The sequence below is a fragment of the Geotrypetes seraphini genome, chromosome 1 (genome assembly GCF_902459505.1).
Source record: "Geotrypetes seraphini chromosome 1, aGeoSer1.1, whole genome shotgun sequence".
Lineage (NCBI taxonomy): Eukaryota > Metazoa > Chordata > Amphibia > Gymnophiona > Dermophiidae > Geotrypetes > Geotrypetes seraphini.
The window spans coordinates 194,334,931-194,361,432 of record NC_047084.1 but is presented as its reverse complement, the minus strand read 5'-3'; the positions used below and the strand labels follow the sequence as shown (position 1 = coordinate 194,361,432).

Below are 26,502 nucleotides of genomic sequence, written 5' to 3'. Positions count from 1 at the left end.
GTGGGCAGGAGAGTTGCTGGATCATGGGTCGAGAGGAGGAAAGAACAGCAGGAAAGAGAGGGGGAACAATGTTGGATCATGAGGGGAAGTTTTCAGAGGAGGGGAGATGATGGACTTTGAGGGAAGGAACAGGAGGGAAGAAAGATAGACAGGAAGATGGTGGAGGAATAAAGGACTGGGGGATGTGACGCCATGAGGGGAAGAAGGACTGGAGATGATGGGTTACAAGAATGGAAGGAGGAGATATATTGGAAATTGTAGAATCAAATGGGAGAGATAGGGGAAAGTTGCAAGGAAATTAATGAGAAAGGATAGTAAGTACAGAGGTAGAAATGTGGTAATAAGGAGTAGAGAAGCAGATATTGAGGTAGCAATGTGATAAGGAGTAGAAGAAAGATAGAAGGGAATAAGAGGATAGAGAATGTATGAAATGGGAAATGGGAGAACTAGAGCAGTGTTTCTCAACCTGCAGTACGCAAACCCTAGGAGGTTCGTGGGCTGACCGCTGCCCAGGATCTCTCCCTGCCTGCCCCCCGCTGAAGCCGCCACTGATTCATCCCCAATCACTGCTTGGCTGGCCCGGACCTTCTCTCCGACTTCAGAATTGATGTTGTGGGGAAGGCTTGTGGGCCAACGGCATGCAATCGCTGCACGTACCTGGCCCTTCCTTGCCTGGAGTTGCGGCAGTGACAGGGATGATTGAATGGAGCTGTCGGATTGCAGCAGCGGACCGGGGGGGGAGGTGAATGGTTCATGTCGGGTGGCAGGGAGGAATCAACAGCGGCTTCAGCGGGGACCAGGCAATCTTCAGCGCGGGTCAGCTTCGAGGGAGGAAGAAAGGGGGTGGGACAAAGGCTGGAAGGCAGGGATGGAGAGGGGGCCCGAACTCGGGACATAGGAGGGAGGGAATAGAAAGGAACAATTGTTGGGCCTGAGTGTGTGAGTGAAAGGGAAAGAGATGGTGTACATGGGGAAAGGAAGAGAAAAATTGGGCATAGAGAGAGGGGACTGAAGTAGAGATGCATGGGGAATAGAAGGATGAGAGGGAGAAATGTTGGATATGGTGGTGGAGAGGGAATAGATTGAAGGGGATGCAAGGGGGATGAATGTTGAGCATAGTGATGGAGGTAGAGATGTGGCATGGTGTTGGAGAGGGGTGATAAAGGAGAAATGGGCATGAGCATAAGGCTGGTGGGCAGTGGTGAAAAATGCTGCACATGATCTGGGGGATGAGAGAGGAATAAAAGTTGGACTCCTGGAGGGACAGAGAGAGATGTTGGTTGGGGAATGGAATGAGGTCTGGAGGAGAGGAAGCATGCAGGAGGAAGAAAGAAAGAAAGATTGGATGCACAGTCAGAAGGAAATGCAACCAGAGATACACAACAAAGGTAGGAAAAATGATTTTTATTTCCAATTTAGTGATCAAAATGTGTCAGTTTTGAGAATTTATATCTGCTGTCTATATTTTGCACTATATTTGTCTATTTTTCTATAGTTATTATTGAGGTGACAATGCATATTTTAAAGCCACAAATGACCCAGATATCATGAAAACACAATGTGTAAAGTAATAAACACTTTCAATAGTGATTGCTGTAATGTCCTATAGTACGATATAAGAACAGCATAGGCTATAAACTGGCTCAAAAATGAAGGAAAAAGCCTCAGAATAGGTCCTATCACCTCCACCCGAAGTGATTTGTTAAAGGTGGTCGAGCGGTCACCTCATTGGCAAAAAACCTTCAGTGTGCATTAAAGCCTTATGTTGTGCTTCGCTAATGAAAAATAAAAGATAGAAGAAAATTTTCAACTTATCTTCAGCTGATCGGTACACCAACGGTGGCCAACGTTTCACAAATATGCTGCCTTAGGGTGTATCCCAATCGATCAGACTTCTTTCAAATGGGATGCCAAATTGTCTCGCGCATCATCTGCCTTGACCTCTTGGAAAAAAACCTGAATATAAATGATAATTAATATTTTCTCTGCATACAGTGTGCTTTATGTTTTGTTTTTTTATTTTGTGGTTACCATTATATATTAATAAGATTATATTGTGTGTATATGAAAAATGGATGGAAAAAATTGCATTACAATTAGTATTATTATTATGGGGATGGAGTCAGGAGCGAAGTTTGGACAGATCTGGGGAGGAGCTTAGGCGGGGGTATTCAGTTGGTATTTGTTAGGCTTATAGCGTTCTTGGCTTGAAAAGGTTGAGAAACATTGAGCTAAAGCATGAGAAAGAGAAAGAAAGTTGATTGGTAGCTGAGAAAGAAAAAGAGTGGTTAACTTTCTACTCTATATTGCTGGACGAGACTGTACTTTAAAATAGCTAGACCTGCTTAAAAGATGAATTTGGCTGTTTTTTAGACATTTGGGTTAATGCTAGGAATTCTGGTTTTGTGGGGGTTGCTTGTAAATTGATGAGTGCTTCTTCTACTGTTTGCTGTGTTCATCTTCTTTGCAACAAAAGGTTTTCAGTGCATTACTAATTGCACTTAAAACTTAAAATGTTCTGAAGGAATTTTTCTTTGCCTTCTTTCTGATCAAGACAAACAACTTCAGCAGCCATGACCGGTTTCAGGAAGCATCAAACTGACACATTAATGCCTTTGTTTTTCAACTGGCCCTAATGTAATTGTAGGACAGGTTGAAGAGAGACCAAAAGCAGAGCTCTCGAATGCTGCTCTTTACTGCCAGAGAAAGTATTTCTGCAAGGTTTTTGTACGTTGTACTTTTTGATGTACCTGTGAAATGTTATCATGACTCCTTTCAGTCTTTTTTTATCAAAGGAAATAAGTCTAGTCTAATAAATCTTTCTTTGAAGGCAACCCATTCAGCCCTCAAATTAATTTAGTTATCCATTCCTAGACCTTCCTGATTTGCATGCCATGCGAAAGGTATGATATAACAGAGACTCTAGTCTGTATTACTGAATCTCACTTTGAAACGTATTTTGAAATCTAGTCCAGAAAAAGGAAAATGGTAAAACCAGAGGGCATAATTTGAGGTTGAAGGGTGGTAGACTCAAGAGTAATGTTAGGAAATTCTTCTTTATGGAGAGGGTGGTTGATGTGTGGAATGCGCTCCCGAGGGAGGTGGTGGAGATGAAAACAGTGACAGAGTTCAAACAAGCGTGGGATGAACACAGAGGATCTCTAATCAGAAAATAATGGATATACATTGAAGGAACTAAGGCCAGTACTGGGCAGGCTTGCACGGTCTGTATCCCGTATAAGGACATTCCATTTAGGATGGGCTAGGGAGGGCTTTGATGGCTGGGATGGTTAAGATGGGCTGGAGTGAGCTTTGTTGGAGACTCCAGGAGATAGAACCTAAGCACACTACCAGGCAGGGCTCTAGGTTTCTGGCCCATAAATATCTAAGAAAAAGAACAATTTTAATTAAACGATTGATTTTTACGGAGCATGTAGGGTTGGGCAGACTGGATGGACCATTCAGGTCTTTATCTGCCGTCATTTACTATGTTACTATGTTCCATCATTTTTGTGGGAGTTGGGGTATGGTGGGGTGGGAGGGAGACATAAAGTTTACCGTATTATATTTTTGTTTTAGAAACACTGTTATATGTACATATGAGCTTTATTCCAGTTCTCAACTGAAACAATCATATAGATTCATTGGAAGCAGGGAACATGTGCTCAGAAAGGGCCAATTACAGAAGAACTACAAAGCATACTTACAAAACATGTTGCATGAAAAGAACAAGTATTCTTCTCATTGTGCATACTTTTCCACTTGGTGTAATTTTATAGAAGACACTTTACCTGTGAAAAGCCTTTTTTTAAAAAAATTATCCCCATAGATAATATTAAATACAAAAAAAAATAATAAAGAAAACAACACACAATAATGACAAAAGTATTGAACTTCTCAAGTGACTGCCCTTAAGATCTTTTCTTTATGGCTTCTGAAGATGCCACATGAGCTGGATTGCATGTGACTAGCACCTACCAGTGGCATATATGTTTATATTTATTTAAAACTTTCTATACCAACCTTAATACTGAGTAGGTCAGAGCAATTTATAATATTAGAATTCCAAAACTAAAAAGAATGCCAAAAATAAGATAAGGCAGAAACCAATCACACTATAAAATGATAAAATATATTAACAATCTAAAAGATCAAATCAAACAAGGTAACCCTCTTACTCTCTCTATCTCTTTCTTTTCTATCACAATATTTTGTAGTTCCTTTCTCATTGTTTTATTATTGTATACTGCTTTGTTGTGTTAATTGAAAATACATGACATAAGGTGACTTTTGGGCCCAGAATGCACTAAAGCCAGCGATCATCGCTAAACCTATTTTAACAGCTTTAGCGACGATCGCATTTGCCGACCTGATGCAGAAAACGGCCCACCTTCTGGTTTTCTGCACGATTGCTCATTTCCCAATCCAACCATGCAAATAAGATAATTAACATTATGCCATGTAAATTAGTAGAGCTATTGACACACTAACATGGCTACCCAATGCATTAAAAAAAAAAAAAAAGTTACTTACCCAACCTTTCTTTTAATGTGCACAGATGCTGCGAATGTTACAATTAGGACCTTAAGCTCCTCTCTCTGTATCCCATGATTCAAGGAGGAGGAGTCTAAGGCCCTGATTGGCTTGACTGAGCCAACCAGGGCCTTAAACTCCTCTCCCTTGTATCACGGGATACAGAGGGAAGAGCCTAAGGCTTTTATTGGCTCAGATGCCTAAGGCCCCTCCTAATGGGTGGGGCCTTAGGTATCTGAGCCAATCAGGGCCCTAGGCCTCTCCCTATGCATCACATGATGCACCAGGAAGGGAAAGGCCCGCCATTTTGGAGCAGTGGATCTACGAGCGGGACAGATTGAACTTCCATCCTGCTCTTTGTCCAAAAAGGTACTGGGGGATTCGGGAGGGGGGACGGGGGACCAAGAGTACATAACATCTGTGCCCATTAAAAACATAAAGAAAACAAAAAGATTTCCTGCCTCAAATGGCTGAGTCCTAGGAGCCTGCTTTTGGAGCTTCCCCTGCCTCTCAGCTGTTCAGGCTTCCACTGCTGGTTCGGACGGGAGAGACGGGGATTACGACAAACCTTCAAGTGAATCATTTGCATGCAAACATTTTAATGCATCAATAGCACCAAAAAATTGGATCAGTGCAGACCTACACGGTCTTACCGATCCTCTTAGTGCATTTAGCTCCTGGTCTGAACAAATGTGCTAATGCAATTTTCTGTAAAGAAGAGTTGAGCAAAACTGAAAACATCCCTCTGATTGATGACTATGAGATAAAAAGGAACTGTGAATCACGTGGAAAGGGAAAAAATCCTCAAGTGCCAAGAAATGCACTCAGAGACCACAAATATGTGGCAGAAAGATACAGAAATATTTCCCATTGTTTTGGGTGCCAAAGTCTTATTTAAAAGACATTTTCCAACACATCTTGATAAGCACTAATATCTGTCTTATTTCATCTGTAATTCCCCCACCTGAACACTGTGTATAGATGCACCTTCTTGTTTAGTTTGTCTGTCTTGACTAGACTGCAAGCTATTTTTTGGGCAAGAATTTTTTAAAGCAAGAATCTTTTGATGTATAGTGCTGTGTGTGTCTAGTAGCACTATAGAAATGATAAGTAGTGGTAATCAGTTCTTATACTTGTTACCTCTTATAAACTTCAGAAGGAAGCTCTCTTTGGTTATGCCAAGCATTTAGCAGTAAATTTGAGATAAAGATCATTCTCCACAAACCCTGGCTTAGGAGCGAGGACCCTTACTGTCATAGAGCTAGATTCACTAAGGACACCAATCGTATCCTGACCACTTTGCGATCACTTAGTGACCCTGACCCGATTCACTAACCTTACTCCCGATCTGCGCCTGATCCGATCCGTGCATGCAAATGAGGGGGAATGGCATGCAAATATAGGCAGACAGCGATTCACTAAAAAAAAAAAGAAGGACACCAACTGGACTGGCCAATCAAAAAATAAGCGACTGCTGAGGACCAGTCGCTCAGGTCCTTTCTGACTGCCCTGCTCTCTGCCCTGACTCTCCTCTTGCTGCCCTGCTCTCTGCCCCAACTCGCCGCCCTGCTCTCTGTTTCGACTCTCCTGCACTTCCCCGCAGAGCGAGCCCGTGGTTTTAACCCGCGGGTTTAAAACAAGTTAAAACTACGGGCTCACGAATTAAAAAAGTAAAAAAAATTAAAAAGCTCTGTAAGCATGTGCAGACCATCTACAGGCAAAGAAGATGGTCAGCACATGCAAAGGGATCACTGTTCAGCGATCTGTGCAGTCGGTTGGGGGTGTGATTCCGATCACCCCCATTTGCATGGGATCACGTGGTGAATCGGGCGGCTGGCAACCTCACAGATCGGATCGCTAATGGACCGGATCGGATCCGTGAGGTTAGTGAATCTAGCCCATAGTGTGCAAAGACTGACCTATTTTGAGACTGCCCCCAGAAAAAAAAAATCTCACATAAGATTTTGATTTTGTTTTTATATTTCTTCTCCACTAGCTGCTTTCTTCCTGCCTCTGGGTCCTGTCACAGAACTGCTCTGGCCTTACTGATCTGGCACAGCCAGAGTAGTATATGTAGTAACTTATTCCTTGTTTATTTCATTATAAATGACTTTCCCTACAAAAAGGTGCAATACAGGACTTTACAGACCGAAGGCAAGAGCAGTTTAAGAAAGCCCCATAGTTTTCTGTGTTGGAGAAGTTGCTCTAAGCAACAAACACCAAACTCACATCTATCTGTTTTTTTGATTTTGAAGAAAATTAATTAATTCTAAGAAAAAAAAAAAAAAAAGGTTAATTAATGAACAATTGGAGACAACAGAGGTGTAGGTTAAAGATATAGGTGTTTGCCAAGACCTTTGGGTTACCATGGCAATACTCTGGCCCACACAAAGGTACAGTATAGAGGAGTGTGGCAGGCTCCTCCTGAGTGGTTGTATTACCTTGAAACCTGACACACTTTCACTGAACAAGATTTAAAGGATTAGCATAGAGACAAAGAACAGTTTGAGTGAATGTTAATCTGGTGCACTGTAAATTCAGCTAGGGTCCCTTCTATCTACATTTACCCACCAATATTCAGTAGAGTACTGAATATGAAAAAAAAAAAGAGGTGAACTGCTTTTATTCCTTCAGCTTATAATAACCTCTCACGCACTGTTCCGCACTGAGGCATATGAACAATGGGAAAAGCTCCAGCGCAACTTCTGCTGCCAAAAATAGGATGGTACTCTAATGTAATTACTTCATAGTACTATAATTTCCTGAAAGTTCTCTGTTACAAGTACTAGCAGCCAACAGAACTGTCCTATAATGTTTTGTGCTGTTTCCTTTCCTCCCTTCCTAACTTTTATCTTGCATGTTGTTCTCTTTTCATGAGCCTCTGCTTTTTAAAGGACATATAGGGTCATTTTCAAAACACAAAAGTGTCCAAAAAAAAAAAACCTGTCTTGAAGGACGTTTGCCCTCCATGGATTTCTAACTCATAAAAGGGTATGTTAGAAGTGCATTTTGGGTGGGATTTGGGCCATCTGTGGGCTGGATTAGACTTGGACATCTTGCAGTGATAATCAAACCTTTTGCAAGATGTCCTGGACAGAACTTAGATAATAATAATAATAATAATAATTTTATTCTTATATACCGCCATACCCGGTGAGTTCTAGGCGGTTTACATCAATTAAAGTAGTATCTGCGTTGACACGCAGATTTACAACAATTTATCAGATATAAACAATTTATCAGATATACACAATTTATCAGATATAAACAAGTGTTAACGCAGATTTACAACAGTTTATCAGATATAGACAATTTATCAGATATAAACAAGTTTTAACCAAACTTGACAGAGGATGACGGGTGGTGGGAAGATAGGGAAGAGAGAAGCTATTAAGGGGGAGGAGAAGAGCGGGGGGGAAGGGCGTGGGGGCGAGTAGTAATGTAAGCGGGGGGAGGGGGGTCGTTAGGGGTCTTGTTTGCCGAATAGGTAGGTTTTGAGTGATTTTCTGAAGCCGAGGTAAGTGGGGGCCTCGAGTATCATTTGTGCAAGCCATGGGTTGAGCTTAGTTGCTTGGAAGGCGAAGGTTTTGTCTAGGAATCTTTTAAGATGGCAAAGTTTTAGCGACGGGAAGGTGAACAGCTGAATTCTACGGGATTTCTTGTTTGTGTTGTAGAGGCTAAAGTGAGAATTGATGTAACTTGGTGCTGAACCATTTACCGATTTGTAGCAGAAGCATGCGAATTTAAAAAGGACTCTAGATTCAAATGGCAGCCAGTGAAGTTGGTGGTAGAAAGGGGTGACGTGTTCCCATTTCTTTAGGCCGAAGATGAGACGCACCGCGGTATTTTGGATTATTTTTAGTCTCCTGGTGGTTTTCTTCGTGGCGTTGAGGTAAATGATGTTGCAGTAGTCAAGGATGCTGAGGATGGAACATTGTACAAGTAGGTGAAAAGAGGTGTCGTCGAAGTATTTTTTTATGGTGCGGAGTTTCCACAGTACGGAGAAGCTTTTCCTGACCATGAGATCGGTGTGGTTTTCTAAGGATAGATTTTTGTCCAGAGTGACTCCCAGTATCTTTAGGGTGGGTTCGAGGTGAGTCTAGATGTTCTGACCTAGACTCTCAATGGATGAGAGTAAACAGTGGAGTGCCACAGGGATCTATACTGGGACTAGTGCTATTTAACTTATTTATAAATGATCTGAAAATTGGAACAATGAGTGAGGTGATTAAATTTGCAGATGACACTAAACTGTTCAAAGTTGTTAAAACACATGTGGATTGTGAAAAATTGCAGGCAGAACTTAGGAAATTGGAAGGAATTGCCACTTAGGAATCTGAGTGGCAGATGAAATTTAATGTGAACAAATGCAAAGTAATGTACATTGGGAAGAATAATCCAAATTATAATTACCGGATGCTAGGGTCCACCTTGGGGGTTAGTGCACAAGAAAAGTATCTGGGTGTCATCGTAGACAATATAATGAAACCTTCTGCCCAATGTGTGGCAATGGTCGAAAAAGCAAACAAGATGCTAGAAATTATTATAAAAGGGATGGTTAACAAGATAAGAATGTTATAATGCCCCTGTATCGCTCCATGGTGCAACCTCATCTGGAATATTGTGTTCAATTCTGGTCTCCTTATTTCAAGAAAGATATAGCAGCACTAGAAAAGGTTCAAAGAAAAACGACCAAGATGATAAAGGGGATGAACTCCTCTCGTATGAGGAAAGACTAAAAAGGTTAGGACAGTTCAGCTTGGAAAAGAGACAGCTGAGGGGAGATATGATTGAAGTCTACAAAATCCTGAGTGGAGTACAACGGGTACAAGTGGATCGATTTTTCACTCCGTCCAAAATTACAAAGACTAGGGGACACTCGATGAAGTTACAGGGAAATACTTTTAAAATCAATAGGAGGAAATATTTTTCACTTAGAGAATAGTTACGCTCTGGAACGCATTGCCAGAGGTTGTGGTAAGAGTGGATAGCGTAGCTGGTTTTAAGAAAGGTTTGGACAATTTCCTGGAGGAAAAGTCCATAGTCTATTATTGAGAAACACATGGGGATGCCACTGCTTGCCCTTTTCTCCTGGCGCGGTTTTCATTTGGCAGTTCGTGTGATGTTTTTCAGATAAGTATTTCTTCTTTTTTTCATTTTTCGTATGGTGATTTTTGATTTTGTAGCGTGTTCCGGGGGATCTGGCTGGCAGGGTTCATTTGGGGGTCGCTCAGGTATTATTGTTTGAGTTATATTGATTTACTCACTGGTTTATTGATTTATTTGGTGAAAGGTTGCTTTAATTTCAGCACACTTAGGGTGCTCGATGATGGTGTGGGGGTGGGGGCTTACCGCCTTGACCCAGAAGTGAAGTGTCGGAGCTGGACTCCTATCGCTGATGGTTCACACTGAGAGCACCCTTCACATTGTTATAATCACATATTTTGTTTGTTTGTGAGTTGCAAGTAAAGTTTAAAGTTTAACTCCCTGGGCGTCCTCCGTATGAACCCTGATGTGACTTGGTTTGCCTCGTTGTGTTATTGCCCTGTATTGGTAGCATGGAATATTGCTACTCCTTGGGTTTTGGCCAGGTACTAGTGACCTGGATTGACCACCGTGAGAACAGGCTACTGGGCTTGATGGACCATTGTAAGGCTATTCTTAGTTCTTAGTAGAACTCCACACAAGTGTCTTAAGTAGCCAAGTGGGTGGGCTAGGGACCATAGAGAGGAGCAGCCAGACCCTTAAGTCACTGGACCTACAAATGGGGGTGGAAGAATGATAGAGAGACGAAGTGACTCAAACCAGAATGGTGAGGTGGGAAAGGAGATAAAACTATTTTTATAGTAACTCTCAAGCAACCAGAAACTACATTTATCTGGCATCTACCAATCCCCATGGGTGCCAGATAACCGAGAGTCTACTGAACAATTTCTAAGGAATGGAATATAAGCTAAGCCACGCTGAGTCAGACCAAGGTGCACTGAGCCCAGAATCCTGTCTCCCAGATATAGAAAACAATTCATTTGTATAAAGACTTTTCTGAATCCCTGATTCACTGAGCACAAAAGATTTGATCCACAGATGATTCTCAGAATCACCATGCTTAACTCTTTTTCTCATTTTTACTTAAATGGTATCATGTGTATGAGGATTATTCGTATGTTGATGGGCAGGTAAGAGAAAAACTGGTTAAATGTGCCAACTCAACACTGGCTGAGGCACAGATGATATTGGAAAATTGTTCTGGTTCTCACTGGTCTCTGTCTACACATTGCTTAGAAATACTTAGGCTTCAGACCCTTCCAAAGCATCCCAAAGGAGTCAAAAAAAGTTTCAACAAGTTCCACATGTTCACAGAAGAAAAAAACAAAACAGAAATTCCGTCCACAGCCAAAGTTGCTATTGGGGACACTCAGACAGAGTGATCTCATCACTTTCTTTTCATTTGGAAAGTAGGTTAAAAGCCTTTTGCAGTTTCAAAAGCAACACTGTCAACAGTCAATGCCCTGCCACAAACACTGCGGCCAGAAGTTTACACAGCCTCTTGACTGGAAATTTGGCTCGCCTTCCACAGGCAGTCCAGCCCTCTCTGAACAGAGTGCCAACCTGAGAATACTTGCTGTCATACATCCCTTTTATCCGATGGGCATAATCCACTCTCATTGCAAGCCAAGGACCTGTCCTCTCCTAGGCTTCTGGGAGCTGCTTCACCAAAGAGGAAGCAAATACTCTGGACCTTAGGGAAACGTTGCAGACTGTGGTCCAGATTCAGTAAATGGCACCCAGATTTAGGTGCTCTTGTAATCCATGCTAAGACAGTATTCTGCAGAGCACCCTTTACACAATACTAGTTTGGTGTGCTTCTTGGCTTTGATTATAATTCTTTAAACGGCGCCTAAAAATTAAACACCGAGCAATGGCAGTGGTAGAGTTGAAGACTGTATTTCAAATCCCTATCTTACCTTGTGTTATGAGAATGATGTATTAGTCTTCAACCCAATGTTATTATTTAAAGTTTGTTTTGTATTGTATTGTCTTTCATTGAATGTATTTTAAATTGTTCATCGCTTAGAATTTGATTAAGCGATTAATCAAGAGAAATATTAAACTTGAAACTTGAAAGATAGCACGGAGGACAGGCATGTGAAATCTCTTAGAGACAGGAGACGATAGTGGATGTTGTGGATTGGCAGACTGGATAGGCCATTTGGCCTTTATCTTCCATCATATTTCAATGTTTCAATAGAATTGCACCTGTTACATGCCATCAACTTGTGTTCGAGTTCTAGTGACTTGATGAACATCATCAAGTTTTGGTGGCAGACTACGGAAGTAGATTGCTGGGCCTTTCTTCTGCGCAGCATAGAAATTCGATGTTGTCGCATCAAACGCGATCCTCCACTTCCAACACTGTCCATCTGTTGCTGCCCAGATGGGTGGTACATCGTTAGTCTGATATCTCCACCTTGGGAGGCCCAGCTGATAGTAAAACTGACGACGGCATAGCTTTCAGTTTCTCAGATGCATGCAACCCCAGTGGCATGACAAGCCCATGTGCCGTGACTGGAGAGAATTGCAAACAGCGGTGCCTAAGTTTCTCTTAGATGCTGGAAGGTATCAAAACCTTAGGCATCCCCTTTTTATGCCATGGGAGAAGAGGGAGTTGGCCTAAATGCTGGCACCTAAGTCCAGTTTAGGCACCTAGACCTAAAACATACCCAAGATCTGCCCCTAACCATGTCTACTTTCTGGTAGGTGCCTTGATCTAGGTGCCTATAATCTACACTTCTCTCTCCGAATCTGCAGTTTCAGTATCCGTGGATTCGGTTATTCACGTTTTTTTTTTTTTTTTTTTACAAACAACCTATCTTCATTTTTTGCCTATTTTTAAGCCGTCCAAGCCTCCCCGGAACCTTACCTGGTGGTCTAGCGGTAAAGCGAGGCAGGAGCGATCTTCCTATGCTCCTGCCCCTTGCAGAGCTATCATCAGAATGGCTGCCAGGAGATCCCGTTGTAGTCTCGGGGACGCAGGAGGGAGACAGGGGTGGGTCAGAGCCAGCCGAGAAGTTATTCGTGATTTTTCACACTTCGCGGTCCGGTTCTGCACCTAACCCCCGCGAATACTGAGAGAGAAGTGTAATTGTTTTTTAATTGCTATATAATTGTGCTGATTAAGTCTGATTGAACAATTAAGTTAGGCGTTTAGATTGGCTAGGTGCCAAACTTTAGGCATCTTTTATAGAATCAGGGTCCTTGTGCAGGTATTCTATAACATCGTGCCAGTTTCTGGGAATGTTTGTGCCTCCGCATGGCTACACACCCTTTCTGAGTGGTACACTGTGAAATTTAGCTGTGCATCTTATAGAATACGGCAGTGTCTCTCAAACTTTTTTTAGCTCCGGAACAAATGTTTTTTGTGGCACGTTATAATTGAAATTTTATTAAATATTTATAGGTTTGCATATTCTACAATTCTATGCAGCTTAAAATAAGTAAAATTAGGTGCTTGGAACTTCCCTGTCTGTCTAGAAGGCTCACAATCTAGCTAAAGCACCTGAAATCATTTAATTAGAAAAAAAATTAAATTTGAGAGTTATTTATTTAAAATTCTTTAATATATATATATATGGGTAACTGTAACAATGGTGAAACTAAAGTAGATAGAATAAAATTGCTAATCAATGTGATACATGTGCTTGGTTTTGAGTGCAAATTAACTCAAAACAGAGTTTGATAGTCGACAAGCCAACACACATTTCATCATCCACCATCTGAAGCTGCTCTCTTTTTTTTTTTTAACTTAAATTCTGTCAGAGCTGAAAATCCAAGTTCGCAAAGATAAGAAGATCCAAACGGCTGCTTTGTTGCTCAAGTTAGGATAGCTACTTCATGAAAAATAAAAATAAAATTACTGTACTTGCTGTTAGTTTTCAAGGACCAATCACGTCAAAGAATGATGCTTGTCTGGGCGGTTGTATCCTTACGCACACAGACGCTCATAACACTGACAGTCTAATGCGTATGCGATGTACATGCCATCTATTCTTGTGTATACTTATGAAGGGAATTTTAAAAAATTTTAAAAAAATAAAGTCAAATTCAGGAATCTCTTGAGGCACACACGGAATTTCTTTGGGGCACACCATTGTGCAATGACACACAGTTTGAGAGACACTGAAATAAGGCATAGGGTCAATTAACTCCAATAATTGATTGTAAGCGTCTATTTGACTAATTAGTTTATGTGTAGATTTGGGATCTGTGCCCAAATTTGGGCAAACTATATAGACTCTGTGACCTTGGCAGTCTTTCTTTATAGCTAGCGTCTTCCTCAGAGGTGAGTTTTGAATACAATTCAGCCATTTCACAAGATTGGTCTGCCTACCCTGTCACAGTGCTAAAACGGTAATTGGCTTTGTGAACAAATTGGCAGCTGGAAGATACTTTGTGAAACAGAAAGTTGAAGCTGAGAAGTACAATTTTGCCTGAATGTTTAACCAGGGCTTCAGTTTACTGTAATTTGGGAATAGTTGGCTTCCAGAAAATACCCAGAATATAAAAAAATTCTGGTTTTGTGAGTCTGAGTTCCAAGAGAATGAGAAAAATTCTAAAATTCAAAGACCAAAAATGTTTTAGTTCCACAATTAAAAACTGAGTTCTAGTTTTTAGCACACTTGGGGGGCGGGGGGGGGGGGGGGAAACTAGTCACTCACTGATATAAGGTCTTCATAAAAGCAGCTGTCCCAGAAAGATCAAATTCAGTACTACTAAGCCCAGGCAAGCTCAGAAATGAGAAAAAATAGCAATCTATAAATTTTGAAAATAAACAATAACAAATAGAATGGAGTCAACTGTTCTGAAAATCATTTTTAAAAGCCATACAAGAAAACAATAAAACAAGAGTAACGTACCCTTCACCATGTCATTCCTTCTTGTGCAGAAGTGGGAAGGGGTAAAACGCGGACCTCACGGACCTGGTGGATCTAAAACCGCACGTCCTTAAAAATCTGAGGTCCATGCCACTTGTAGTTAATTTCTAGCTCTGACAGACCTCGATGACAATTTAGCTCTGACGGATCCGTCTCAGCATAGGGAGGGAAAAGTATTAGGATCCATCAGCACTAAAATGTCACCGAGATCTGTCAGAGCCAAAGACTAAAACCATTCCCCTTAATGAAGTTTTGCAGAAAATGTCTCCTGCAAAAGATACCAGTGGCGGGACCCGGCCCAACCATCCGGACTCTATAAACATTCAATTATTGCCAACAAAGTAGCCGCGCCACTTTTAATAATAATAATAATAACAGTTTATATACCGCAATACCGTTAAGTTCTATGCGGTTTATAGAAGATTAGTGGGGTACAAGTTGAGTTGACGTACAAGTTGAGTTGACTTAAGGGATGTGGGAACAATGGGGAGAAAGGGCAAGAGAGGGGAAGGAGGGAAGTGGGTCAGCTGTCTAGGTATTTCAGGAATAGATGAGTTTTGAGGCGTTTCCTGAATACCTCATAAGTGGAGGGCAATAGGAGTTGTTCTAGGTCTTTACCCCTGATATGAGAGAAGATGCTCATGGTGTTTTTTTAGTTTGCATCCTCTAACCGGGGGAGAAACGAAGTGCGAGTGGGAGCTTCTCTTGTGTTTGTTGGCTGAGAAGGAGAATAGGTCAGTGATGTATTTAGGGGTTAGACCGTAGAAAACTTTAAAACAGAGGCAGGCGAACTTAAACTTTACACGAGCTTCCATCGGCAGCCAGTGTAGCTGTTTGAAGTATGGCGTCACGTGATCGAACTTCTTTAGACCGAAGATTAGTCTGACCGCAGTGTTTTGCATTAGTTGTAATCGTCGCATATTCTTTTGGGGGATTGCTAAGTAGGCGATGTTACAGTAGTCGAGTTGACTTAATACGAGGGATTGTACCAAGATTCTGAAGGCAGAGTTATCAAAGTATGCTTTAATGGATTTAAGTTTCCAGAGGGTGAAAAAACTCTTTTTGATTAGGGAGTCCACCTGATCTTTCATGGTGAGGCATTGGTCCAGAGTTACACCCAGTATTTTAGTCTCTGGCTCTGACAGACCTCGGTGATATTTTAGCGCTGACGGATCCTAATACTTTTCCCTCCCTAAGCTGAGACGGATCTGTCAGCGCTAAATTGTCATCGAGGTCTGTCAGAGCCAGAAACTAACTACAAGTGGCTCAGACCTCAGATTTTTAAGGACGTGCGGGTTTAGATCCGCGAGGTCCGCATTTTACCCCTTCCCTGCAGAAGTGGGCAACCTGTGACCCATGGGCCACATGTGACCTGCGAGATCATAGGAAGTATATACAGAAAACAGCTTGCACAAACTAGAGTTTTGCTGTCAGTGGAACCATTGAAGGACTTGTTTGACAGTGTTAGCAATTGTTTGGAAAGACAGAAGTATACAGCAACAGACTATTCTGGTAATAATTTAACAATCATACAGTCATCACTTTGAGTTTTGTTCGGGTGAACTATATGGTGAATTGAGCAGAGATCCCAGGTAGGGGAACTACCGTGTTTCTCTAAAAATAAGACATTGTCTTATATTAATTTTGGGCCCAAAAAAGGCACTAGGTCTTATTTTCAGGGTAGGTCTTTTATTTTTCATGTACAATGATCATCTTTCCCTTCCTCTCCTTCACCCCAATTCTTCCTCTTTCCTTTCTCTCCGCCACATGTGCAGCATCTTTCCTCCCCTCTCAGCCATCCCCTCATGCAGTATCTTTCTAGCCCTCCCATCCCCCCACTTCCGCAACACGCCCTCCCCTTCCCCCCCGCTGACCCTTTCATCTCTCCCTCCCATCCGAACCCTGACCGTGAGACCGAAATACCTAGTAACAAACAGCTGCGTTGGCAGCACAGGCTGCATCGTAGCCTTCTCACGACCGGGCATTCCTCTGCTGCATCACTGATGATGTCATCAGCAACGCGGCACATGGAACGCCCGGGTGTAAGAAGGCCGCAATGCAGCCTGTGCTGCCGATGCTATCGTTTGTTACGAGATATTTCGGTCTTGTGGCGGGGTTTGGATGGGAGGGAGAGATGGAAGGGGCGGGGGGGGAGGGCACAAGAGGAGGGGCGGGGGAAGCACTGCTGCCAGTGACTAGGGCTTATTTTCAGGGGTAGGGCTTATATTATGACCTACCCCGAAAATCATGCTAGGGCTTATTTTGGGGGAAACACGGTAGGTTCAATTTCTACTGCAGTTTCTTGTGACCCTGGGCAAGTTGCTTAACCCTTCATTGCCCAAGGTACAAAAAAATAAAAAAAACTTAGATCATGAGTCCACTAGGGACACAGAGTACCTGCTTATGATGTGTACAGTGCTGTGTACATTTAATAGCACTATAGAAATGATTAGTAGTAGTAGTCGTTTTCTGTGTGTGGGCCGCTAGGGATAGTATTGACACTGATGTGACCCTCTGTTTATAAAGGTTGCCCATCCCAGCTCTGAAGCTAATAGTGAAAGTGGCAGAACTTTGGAAAAAGATTTTACCAAGATAGCGTGGCCAGGGATCACTTCTGCACCCTGTTAGACTGCCATGGATGCTTGGTCTGCCCTCCTCTTCCCCTACTCAACTTCAGACTTTGTGCAAGAAAAGCAGACTTAGCACGGTTAAAAAGGGAGATAGGTCCAGGGCATTTTAGATTTAGCCAGATAGCATAATATCTGGCTAAATTTGTGCAAATAAAAAAAAGATTGTGCAATTACATGTGATGAATATCAACCAGCTGATTTTATCTGCCCTGCCACCACCATCTATTGAGCACAGCCTGTTAAAATAGGAAAAAAAAAAAAAAAGAACCAACAACTCAAGAATTATTTCCCTCTTTCCCCTCAATCATGGAATCTTTTACCTCAGTATATTAGGGACTTAAAAAACTTAGCCGAATTTAAAAAAGCATTAAAAACTTTCTTTTTTAAAGATGCGTATGATTCTTAAAGTTTGTTGTTGTTTTTTTTTTCCTTTTTTACCAAATTTAACCTCCCCTCCTATTTGTTTTTTTCCATAGTTGTAACCCTCCTTTTCTTGCTATAATATTGTAATTTCTCCCCTATTTTTCCTCACAACTCTTGTATGTTTTTTTTTGTTTAAAACTAATATTTGTTTTAATATGTAAGTACTTTTGTTTGTCATTTTTTTTTTTTTAATTTATAACAAAAATTAGTTTTTACATTATCACCATTGTCTATTTTATATGTTTTATGGTTTTGTACATCGCCTAGTAATCTATAATAGGCGATTCATTAAGAATCAATAAACTTGAACTTGAATAGAGTAAAAACAGCTTATTTAAATGGGCATATATATATTTTTTATCATGCTCAAGACAAAACTCCAAAAACACACACATATATAGACACCATTAAATATATACAGGAAATGCTTGCTCACCCCCTCCCCGCCAAGTCAGCTTCTGGCTACACCTCTGATACAGTCCAAATGTTTTCTGTTTGTTTTCAGATTTGCCTCCCCCCACCATATACATACATATTCATGTTAATAAAATTTATTAACAATCATTAAAATCAACTGGATGCATCCCAATTTGTAGGATAATGTACATTACATCAATTGCGCACATACTAAAATGATTATGGCGCTTTAACAAACAGAACACACGCTAATACGCACATCTTTAACTGGCCACCCAGAATTTGTAGACAGGCCAGTGGATTGTGCTCAAAGGATCATTTTTCTGCTCAGTTCTAGAAAGCAATTCAACCAGCCTAACGTGTTTCCCATTTAAAAAGAGGGAGGGGGGAGGGTCAGAGGGAGAGTGGAGGCCGGAGCAGATAGGAGATGCTACTTGCTGCGAAAATCTGAAGAGGTATGGGAGAGGCCAGGGAGGACGAGGGATGTTGGGCACCTCCTTCCCCTGCTATGTCACTGGGCATCAAGTAACATGAATGAAAAAGACCCTGGTCTCAGAAACTCATGTTTCCTTGATTCTTATGCAGATCCAATGAAAACTCCACAGACTACAAATATTCATTACATTAGTGATTTCTATTCCACCTGTGCCTTGCAGTTCTAAGCGGATTACAAAATTAGAAGAAATCTGAACATTTCCAGGAAGTTTACATATCAGGATAATGCATTTCAAAGGCTCTTTATAACATATTTCTAATCTAATCTTCAATTTATATACCGGGTCATCTCCCATTGTTGACTCGGTTAACAAAAGATCAAAAGACCAGAAATACATAAAGACATAAATATATAAAAAAATACATTAAAAATACATAAATACATTAAAAATACATAAACAATAGGAGAAAGTAAGAGTGTTGAACTTAACCTACATAAAATACATAAATACAGTACATAAAAAAATACTTAAAGACATAAATAGGAGAAAGTAAGAGAATTGAATTTAACCTATCATAGAAATGAGTCATACGATGTTTATGGTTAGTAGATCTTATGGGTAAACCGTTTAAACATTGTTTTTTAAAGTTTTCCGAGACAATTGTAGCTGACCAATCATTCTAATTTTTATTTTTACATTGTATTTAATCCAATTCTTTTCCCCTCATTTTTTTCTTAGTATTTTTATAAACCCCATGTTTATAATCCCATGTTTGTTTGAAATTGTTTTGATATTTTTAGTTTTGTAAATCGCATTGGATTTAGATATTGCGATTATATCAAACATTAAATAAACTTGAAACTAATAAGAGTCAGGAAATCCATCCCAAATCTCTACTAACTTAAAAGTATATGATTGACACAGGTTCCCTCTTTCCTAGCTTCCAACCTTTGGCCAACTGAAATGACAGAGGGACCAGCTCACCTAGATACTTGATGGAAAATCCCTGGGGGGGTCGCAGCGCCCGCCTCGTCCAGCTCTCCCTCAGCGCTCCCAAGTGCTCTTCTTTGCCCTGGATCAGCAGGACGTGCTCGTCGATCCAGCCCAGAAAGAAGGCGTCCGAGATGGCGTCCGTCACTTTGGGGTTCCAGAAATGCCGCATGTTCTCGGCTTTGAAGTCGGCGAAGATCTCGTAGCCCAGCCGGTGGCTCAGGAGTTTCTCGTCGGTGGCGAGCGCCCTCTCCGAGGCATCCGTGCGATTGAGGACAATAGCCAGAGAGTGAGGGGCGATCTGGAGGAATTTCTCCATCTCCCGGGGCATTTCCGCCTTCCAACACTCTCCCTTGCAGCGGGGGGGGGGGGGGAGCCCCCCTAAAAGAAACGATTCTCTACCAGTCCCGTTTTGGTTTCTTTAAGCAAGGAGGACCCAAAAAAAGTACTCGATTTCTTGCCACGACCCTGACTCCTGTCTCTGTTTTAGCACTTGTGCCAAGCACATTCATGCAAAGTGTAAACTAAATTGGAAGCCCCCCAGCTACTAAAAACTTTTTGCACAGACACGAGAGCGTAGCAAAACACGCTTTCCTTCTCCCCGAGACCCTCAGGTGAGACGCTCAGCTGAACCCATTCTGCTGCTGCTGCCGCTGCCTGGAACTGCAAAGCAGGTGAGCAGGTCGGCCCCGAGCCTGAAACGGCCAACTAGTCCCTCCCCTCAGCCTCTTCCGGCTCTCCAGGTTGTAACAACTGCGGCCCCCTAGTGGCATTACTCGAGCACGTGGCACAGCTAAACAAAATAAAAGTGCACTCGCCTGAGTTAACCTAACACGTGACTCTCCCCCCCCCCCCCCACCTCCCCACCTCAAAGCAGCATAGTCACCTGGAAAGATAAAATGTTCTGGTGCTTCAGCACTAGTACCTGGCCAAAACCCAAAGAGTAGCAACATTCCATGCTACTGATCCAGGGCAAGCAGTGGCTTCCCCCATATCTTTCTCAATAACAGACTATGGACTTTTCCTCCAGGAACGGGAAGGGATAAAACACGGACCTGACAGACCTCGCGGATCTAAACCCGTACGGCCTTAAAAAGCTGAGGTCCGTGTTGGTCCGTGTCCGTGCCGCTTGTAGTTTCTGTCGCTGACAGACCTTGATGAGATTTTTGCACTGACGGATCCGTCTCAGCATAGGGAGGGAAAAGCGTTGGGATCCGTCAGCGCTAAAAATCTCTTCGAGGTCTATCAGAGCCAGAGACTCGTGCTGGAGCGGCAAAGCAGAAGCCAAGAGAGCGGGGACATAGGTTTTGGATGTGTGTTATGGAAAAGAAGTCTCCAAACTCCAGCACGAGTCTCTGGCTCTGACAGACCTCGAAGAGATTTTTAGCGCTGACGGATCCTAACACTTTTCCCTCCCTATGCTGAGACGGATCCGTCAGTGCAAAAATCTCATCAAGGTCTGTCAGCGACAGAAACTACAAGCGGCTCGGACACGGACCAACACGGACCTCAGCTTTTTAAGGCCGTACGGGTTTAGATCGGCGAGGTCCGTCAAGTCCGTGAGGTCCGCGTTTTACCCCTTCCCTCCAGGAACTTGTCCAAACCTTTCTTAAAACCAGCTGCACTATCAGCTCCTACCATAACTTCGGCAATGGTTCCAGAGCTTAACTATCCTCTAAGTTAGGGGTGTCCAATCTGCGGCCCCGGTGGAGCACGATGCAGTGTTTTCCTCTGCTGCCCCTGGGTGTTTACCGTCTTGCTGGCTCCCTCCTCTGTCTTGCTGCAGTTTGTGCGGCTCCAGAAAATTTTTTTCGGCTAATGCGGCCCAGGGAAGCCAAAAGGTTGGACACCCCTGTTCTAAGTGAAAAAAAATATTTCCTCCTATTGGTTTTAAAAGCATTTCCCTGTAATTTCGAGTGTCCCCTAGTCTTTGTAATTTTTGATGGAGTGAAAAATCAATCCACTTGTATCCGTTCTATTCCACTCAGGATTTTGTCCACTTCAATCATATCTCCCCTCAGCCGTCTCTTTTCCAAGCTGAAGAGCCCCTGTCAGTCAGCCCATATAATATGTGTATTCAGTCAAACCTTGGTTTGCGAGTAACGTGGTTTGCGAGTGTTTTGCAAGATGAGCAAAACACTCCAGCATATGTTAACTCGCAAAACAGGTATTGACTCACTATACAAGCGTGTCCCAAAGTAAAACATCCCACATCCCCCCTCTCCATACCTTGCAATGCATGCACAGCCTGGGGCAGAGCTGCCCCCTGCGTGTGACTGCAGATTTTCTTTCTGCTTCTCTTCCACACTACAGACAGTTTTTCCTTTACAGTTGTCCAACCCGCGGGCCACATGCAGCCCCGTGAGATATTTCGTGCAGCCCGCTCAAGGGCGATGCGGTGTTTTCCTCTGCTGCCCCCTGGTGTTTACCTTCATGCCGGCTCCCTCCTCCCTCTTGCTGCAGTGTTCGCTCAAAGCCACGGGCAGCGAGGCTACGTGCCTCCTGCAGCTGACCCGGAAGTGTTCCCTCTGACATCGCGACGTCAGAGAGAAGGCTTCCAGATCAGCCGCGGGAGGCGCATAGGAGCCGCTTCCCGCGGCTTTGAACGAACACTGCAGCAAGAAGGAGGAGGGAGCCGGCAAGAAGGTAAACACCCACGGCACAGAATGAACAAAAAAAAAAGTTAAAGCTGCAACGCCACCAGTGAGTAGCAAGTTACACAGCTGTGGAAAGAGCAAAGTTCTCTTGAATTCAGCTGCCTTCTGGTTACTTTACCATTCTGTCCACACGGTAATCCAGAGGGAAGTGGAATAAACACTGCGGTGAGTCCATTCTATAGTAATGAAAAAGAATTGACTCTGGTAATTTGACTTAAAATCAGTGGACTAGCAGTGTTCACTATTAGGCAAGTAGATTATCACATCCACCAATAACTTTTCTGTAAAATCGCATCCAATTTGCTTTTGAATTCATGTGAAGGCAGATTTTAGAAAGAATGTACAAGTCCAGGGCTGCCTGAAGTGGCATTCTGAGCCAGCTTGCTTGGATGCTGGAGAGTCACTGGACGTAGTTCAGTAAAGCATTTGATAGTGTCCCTCATCGAAGATTACTGAACAAGCTAAAATCGATAGGATTAGGAGACACTCTAACTACATGGGTTGGGGATTGGCTGAGCGGCAGACATCAAAGGGTAGTGGTGAACGGTACCCCATCTGAAGCATCGGACGTGATAAGTGGAGTGCCGCAGGGCTCGGTCCTGGGTCCGATTCTATTCAACTTATTCATAAGAGATATGACGCAAGGACTAAGGGGAAAGGTATCGCTGTTCGCCGACGACACCAAACTTTGCAACATAGTAGGCAGAAGCTTATTACCTGATAATATGACACACGATCTACTGCTGCTGGAACAATGGTCAACTACTTGGCAGCTTGGCTTCAATGCTAAAAAATGCAAGGTAATGCACCTGGGAAAGAGAAACCCGCGTAGAACTTATGTACTAAATGGTGAAACCTTAGTTAGGACCACAGCGGAACGCGATCTAGGAGTGATCATTAGCGAGGACATGAAGGTTGCCAATCAAGTGGAGAAGGCTTCCTCCAGAGCAAGACAAATGATGGGATGTATCCGTAGAGGTTTCGTCAGCAGGAGACCTGAAGTTATGATGCCGTTGTACAGAGCCATGGTGAGGCCTCACTTAGAGTACTGCGTTCAGTTTTGGAGACCTCACTACCGAAAGGACGTGCTGAGAATCGAGTCGGTACAGCGAACAGCCACCAGGATGGTCTTGGGGCTCAAGGATCTCACGTATGAAGAAAGACTAGAGAAATTGCAGATGTACTCACTTGAGGAAAGAAGGGAACGGGGAGATATGATTGAAACGTATAAGTATATCACGGGGCACATCGAGTCAGAAGATGATATCTTCCGGCTCATGGGACCCTCGACCACCAGAGGGCATCCGCTAAAAATCAGGGGAGGGAAGTTTCATGGCGACTTCAGGAAGTATTTCTTCACCGAGAGAGTTGTGGATCATTGGAACAGACTCCCACTCCAGGTGATAAAGGCCAGCAGCGTGACGGATTTTAAGAGAAAATGGGATACTCACGTGGGATCTTTAAGGGAGTAAACTCAGGGGGGGAGGATACTTGGAATGGGCAGACTTGGTGGGCTATAGCCCTTTTCTGCCGCTTTTTTCTATGTTTCTATGTTTCTATGTCATGGCGTCCTCTCCCTCCCCACTGTGGGCTCAGCATCTCTCCCCTCGGAACAGTTTTTCTTCCTCCTCCTCTTCCCTGTAGATCTGGCACTGCTCCTTCACCTTTCTCACTCCCCTGCAGTTCTGTCATATCTATGTCGGTCATTGGCAGCAGTAGCAATGAATCGTCCGAGTCTCCATTATATCCTATGGGGAACTTTGTTTTGATATACGAATGCTTTGGATTACGAGCATGCATCTGGAACAAATTATGCTCGTAAACCAAGGTACCACTGTATTTGAATTAGGCTCCTCTGGTTCTCAGCCTATTGCTCTACCCATCCGGCTACTCCAGTCCAATTTACTGAAGAGAAGTGTAAAGCAAAATACTGCTCTGAGGTATTCTTTCTGTCCCGAGATTATACAGCATTAATTAAACACAGTAATACTCCTTACTCTTCCTTTATCTCTGCTTGTGATCCCTTTGATTAGATATCAGTCTTTGGGAGGCAGAAGTTTTCTGGGCAAACTTTTTCAGTTCTGGACAAATATTTCACAGTCTTTCACTTGACGGGGTCTTCTTCTCACAGACTTTTCCAAATAGAAAGTATCTCAAACACACTACCTCCTCTACTACTCTACCCCTTGAGTGGGGTTTCTTTCTCCTTGTCCCTTTAGATTTAATCTGACAGCAAGCATAGGCGTGGGTAGAACCTGTGTCTTTTAAATTCACTTTGCAGTGGACACAGACCCAAAACTCAAGGGAGGCTTCAGAATGGGCAAATACTACGGCCAACTTTAGCATTAAATTTGATAGGTTGAAATCACACTCCACTCACCCTGACTTAGGAGTGAGATTTATTCCTGTCTTGGTATGTGCAAAACAAATCCACTTGGAGAAATTGCCCTGCCACAAACGAAATAGGCTCAGAGAATGAGCTTTAAACATTCACTGCTTCTCTCAGTAAATTCACTACTTAATCCACCGAACAAGGGGGGGGGGGGGAGGGCAGACATTACAATTGCAGCCAACCCAATTGGGAGATGCTGATATCAACTGTTACTACTTATCAGTTATATAGCGCTGAAAGGCGTTTGCAGCGCTGTACATTTTGACATTTATAGATGCTCCCTGCTCAGAAGAGCTTTCAATCTAACTTGGACAGACAGACATGACATATAGGGTTGGGGATACAGAACCCAAGGTGAGAGGAGTTATAATTCGAAAGCACTCTCGAAGAGATGGACTTTTAACTGGGCCTTGAACACTCTCAGAGACAGAGACCATTGTAGGGATTCGGGCAACTTGTTCCAAGCATACAGCACAGCAAGGTAGAAGGGATGGAGTTGGTGGAGGCAAAGAAGGGCATAGACAGGAGGGATTTACCAGCTGAGCAGAGATCACTGGGGGGGGGGAGGAATCATAGGGGGAGATAAGTGAAGAGAGATAGTGAGAAGCAGCTGAATGAGTGCATTTGTAGTATGAGCAGTTTGAATTGTATTCGGAAATGGATGGTAAGCCAATTAAGTGACTATTATACATACTCTCTCTATACTAATTTGGTATAGACTTATACTGAGGATCCAGAAAGCATCCTTACATGATAAGATATCTTATAGCTGTAGCTGTATACATTTATAATGGTAAGCTGTCTGCTTAAAGATTGGACCACTATTTTTGCATTCAGACTTGAATATAAGAATAGCCTTACTGGGTCAGACCAATGGCCTATAGTAGCCTGTCCTCACCGTGGCCAATCCAAGCACCTAGTACCTGGCCAAAACCCAAAGAGTAGCAACATTCCATGCTACCGATCCAGGGCAAGCAGTGGTTTCCCCCATGTCTTTCTCAATAACAGACTACGGACTTTTCCTCCAGGAAATTGTCCAAACATTTCTTAAAACCAGCTACGCTATCCGCTCTTAGCACAACCTCTGGCAACGCGTTCCAGAGCTTAACTATTTTCTGAGTGAAAAAATAATTTCTATTGGTTTTAAAAGTATTTTCCTGTAACTTCATCAAGTGTCCTCTAGTCTTTGTAATTTTTGAATGGACCGCTTAAGTAAATAGCAAGTGAAATGGACAGTTGTCTTGTGTGGGCAGATTAGATAGGCCATAGGACTTTTTCTGTCATCATTTTCTATGATTCTATAGGGATAGGGGATGGGATTTGATATTCCACCTTTCTGTAGTTACAAACAAAGTAGTTTATACTGTATATTATATACAGGTACTTATCTGGGACTGTCTGCCAAGTCTCTTCCCTGAAGAAGCCCTTTCTGGAAACGTCAATCGCTCCTCCTAAACTTACTTGCTCCACTTCATCACTGACGCTGAAACCGTGGATTGAAGACAAAGTTTTATTTTATTTTTCTTTCCAGCTTATGATTTATCTTTAATCTTATCTATTGTTTTGCCTTTTGTCTTTGTTTTGTTCTATTTCTATCATTTAAATTTCTCCATAATTCTACTGTTCAACGGCTCCCCCTTCTGCTTCTATTCCTTTCTCTCCTCTCTTCTACCTTCCAAAGTATTTAGATCAATGCTGTCTTGTTAAAATGTTTATTTTATTTTTATTTTTCCTCTAACTCTACTTTTCACTTCTCTATTACCCTCCAGGTACTTTAGTTAGATTGTGAGCCTTCGGGACAGTAAGGGAATTTTTCAAGTACCTTTCTTATTTCTAATCTTAATGTATATTTTCTGTAAACCGCTTAGAACCTAACGGATGTAGTGGTATATAAGAAATAAATTACATTACATTACATTATCTGTAACTGGGGCATTGGAAGGTTAGGTGTCTTCCCCAGTCATAAGGATTTGCAATGGGAATTTTTTTTTTTTTTTTACCTCAGTCCACAGAATGTCTCTGGCCCTTCCTCAAGTTTTAAGGATACATCTGGACATATGCCAACCTATCCACTTGCTGATGGCTGATTTT

At 42.5% G+C, this 26,502-nt stretch overlaps 1 protein-coding gene across 2 annotated transcripts in view; it reads right to left on the bottom strand.

Moving 5' to 3' along the window:
• The window catches only part of STOX2 (storkhead box 2), a 424,566-nt gene extending 404,446 nt beyond the window's left edge, over positions 1-20,120 (bottom strand). The window contains exon 1 of one of the 2 annotated variants that reach the window (XM_033943202.1): positions 19,357-20,120. In XM_033943202.1, coding sequence (XP_033799093.1) covers positions 19,357-19,693 — 337 coding nt within the window. In that variant the 5' untranslated portion in view covers positions 19,694-20,120. The remainder of the gene's footprint in view (positions 1-19,356) is intronic. The other variant, XM_033943220.1, reaches the window with a different exon arrangement.
• Between the last annotated feature and the right edge of the window lie 6,382 nt (positions 20,121-26,502).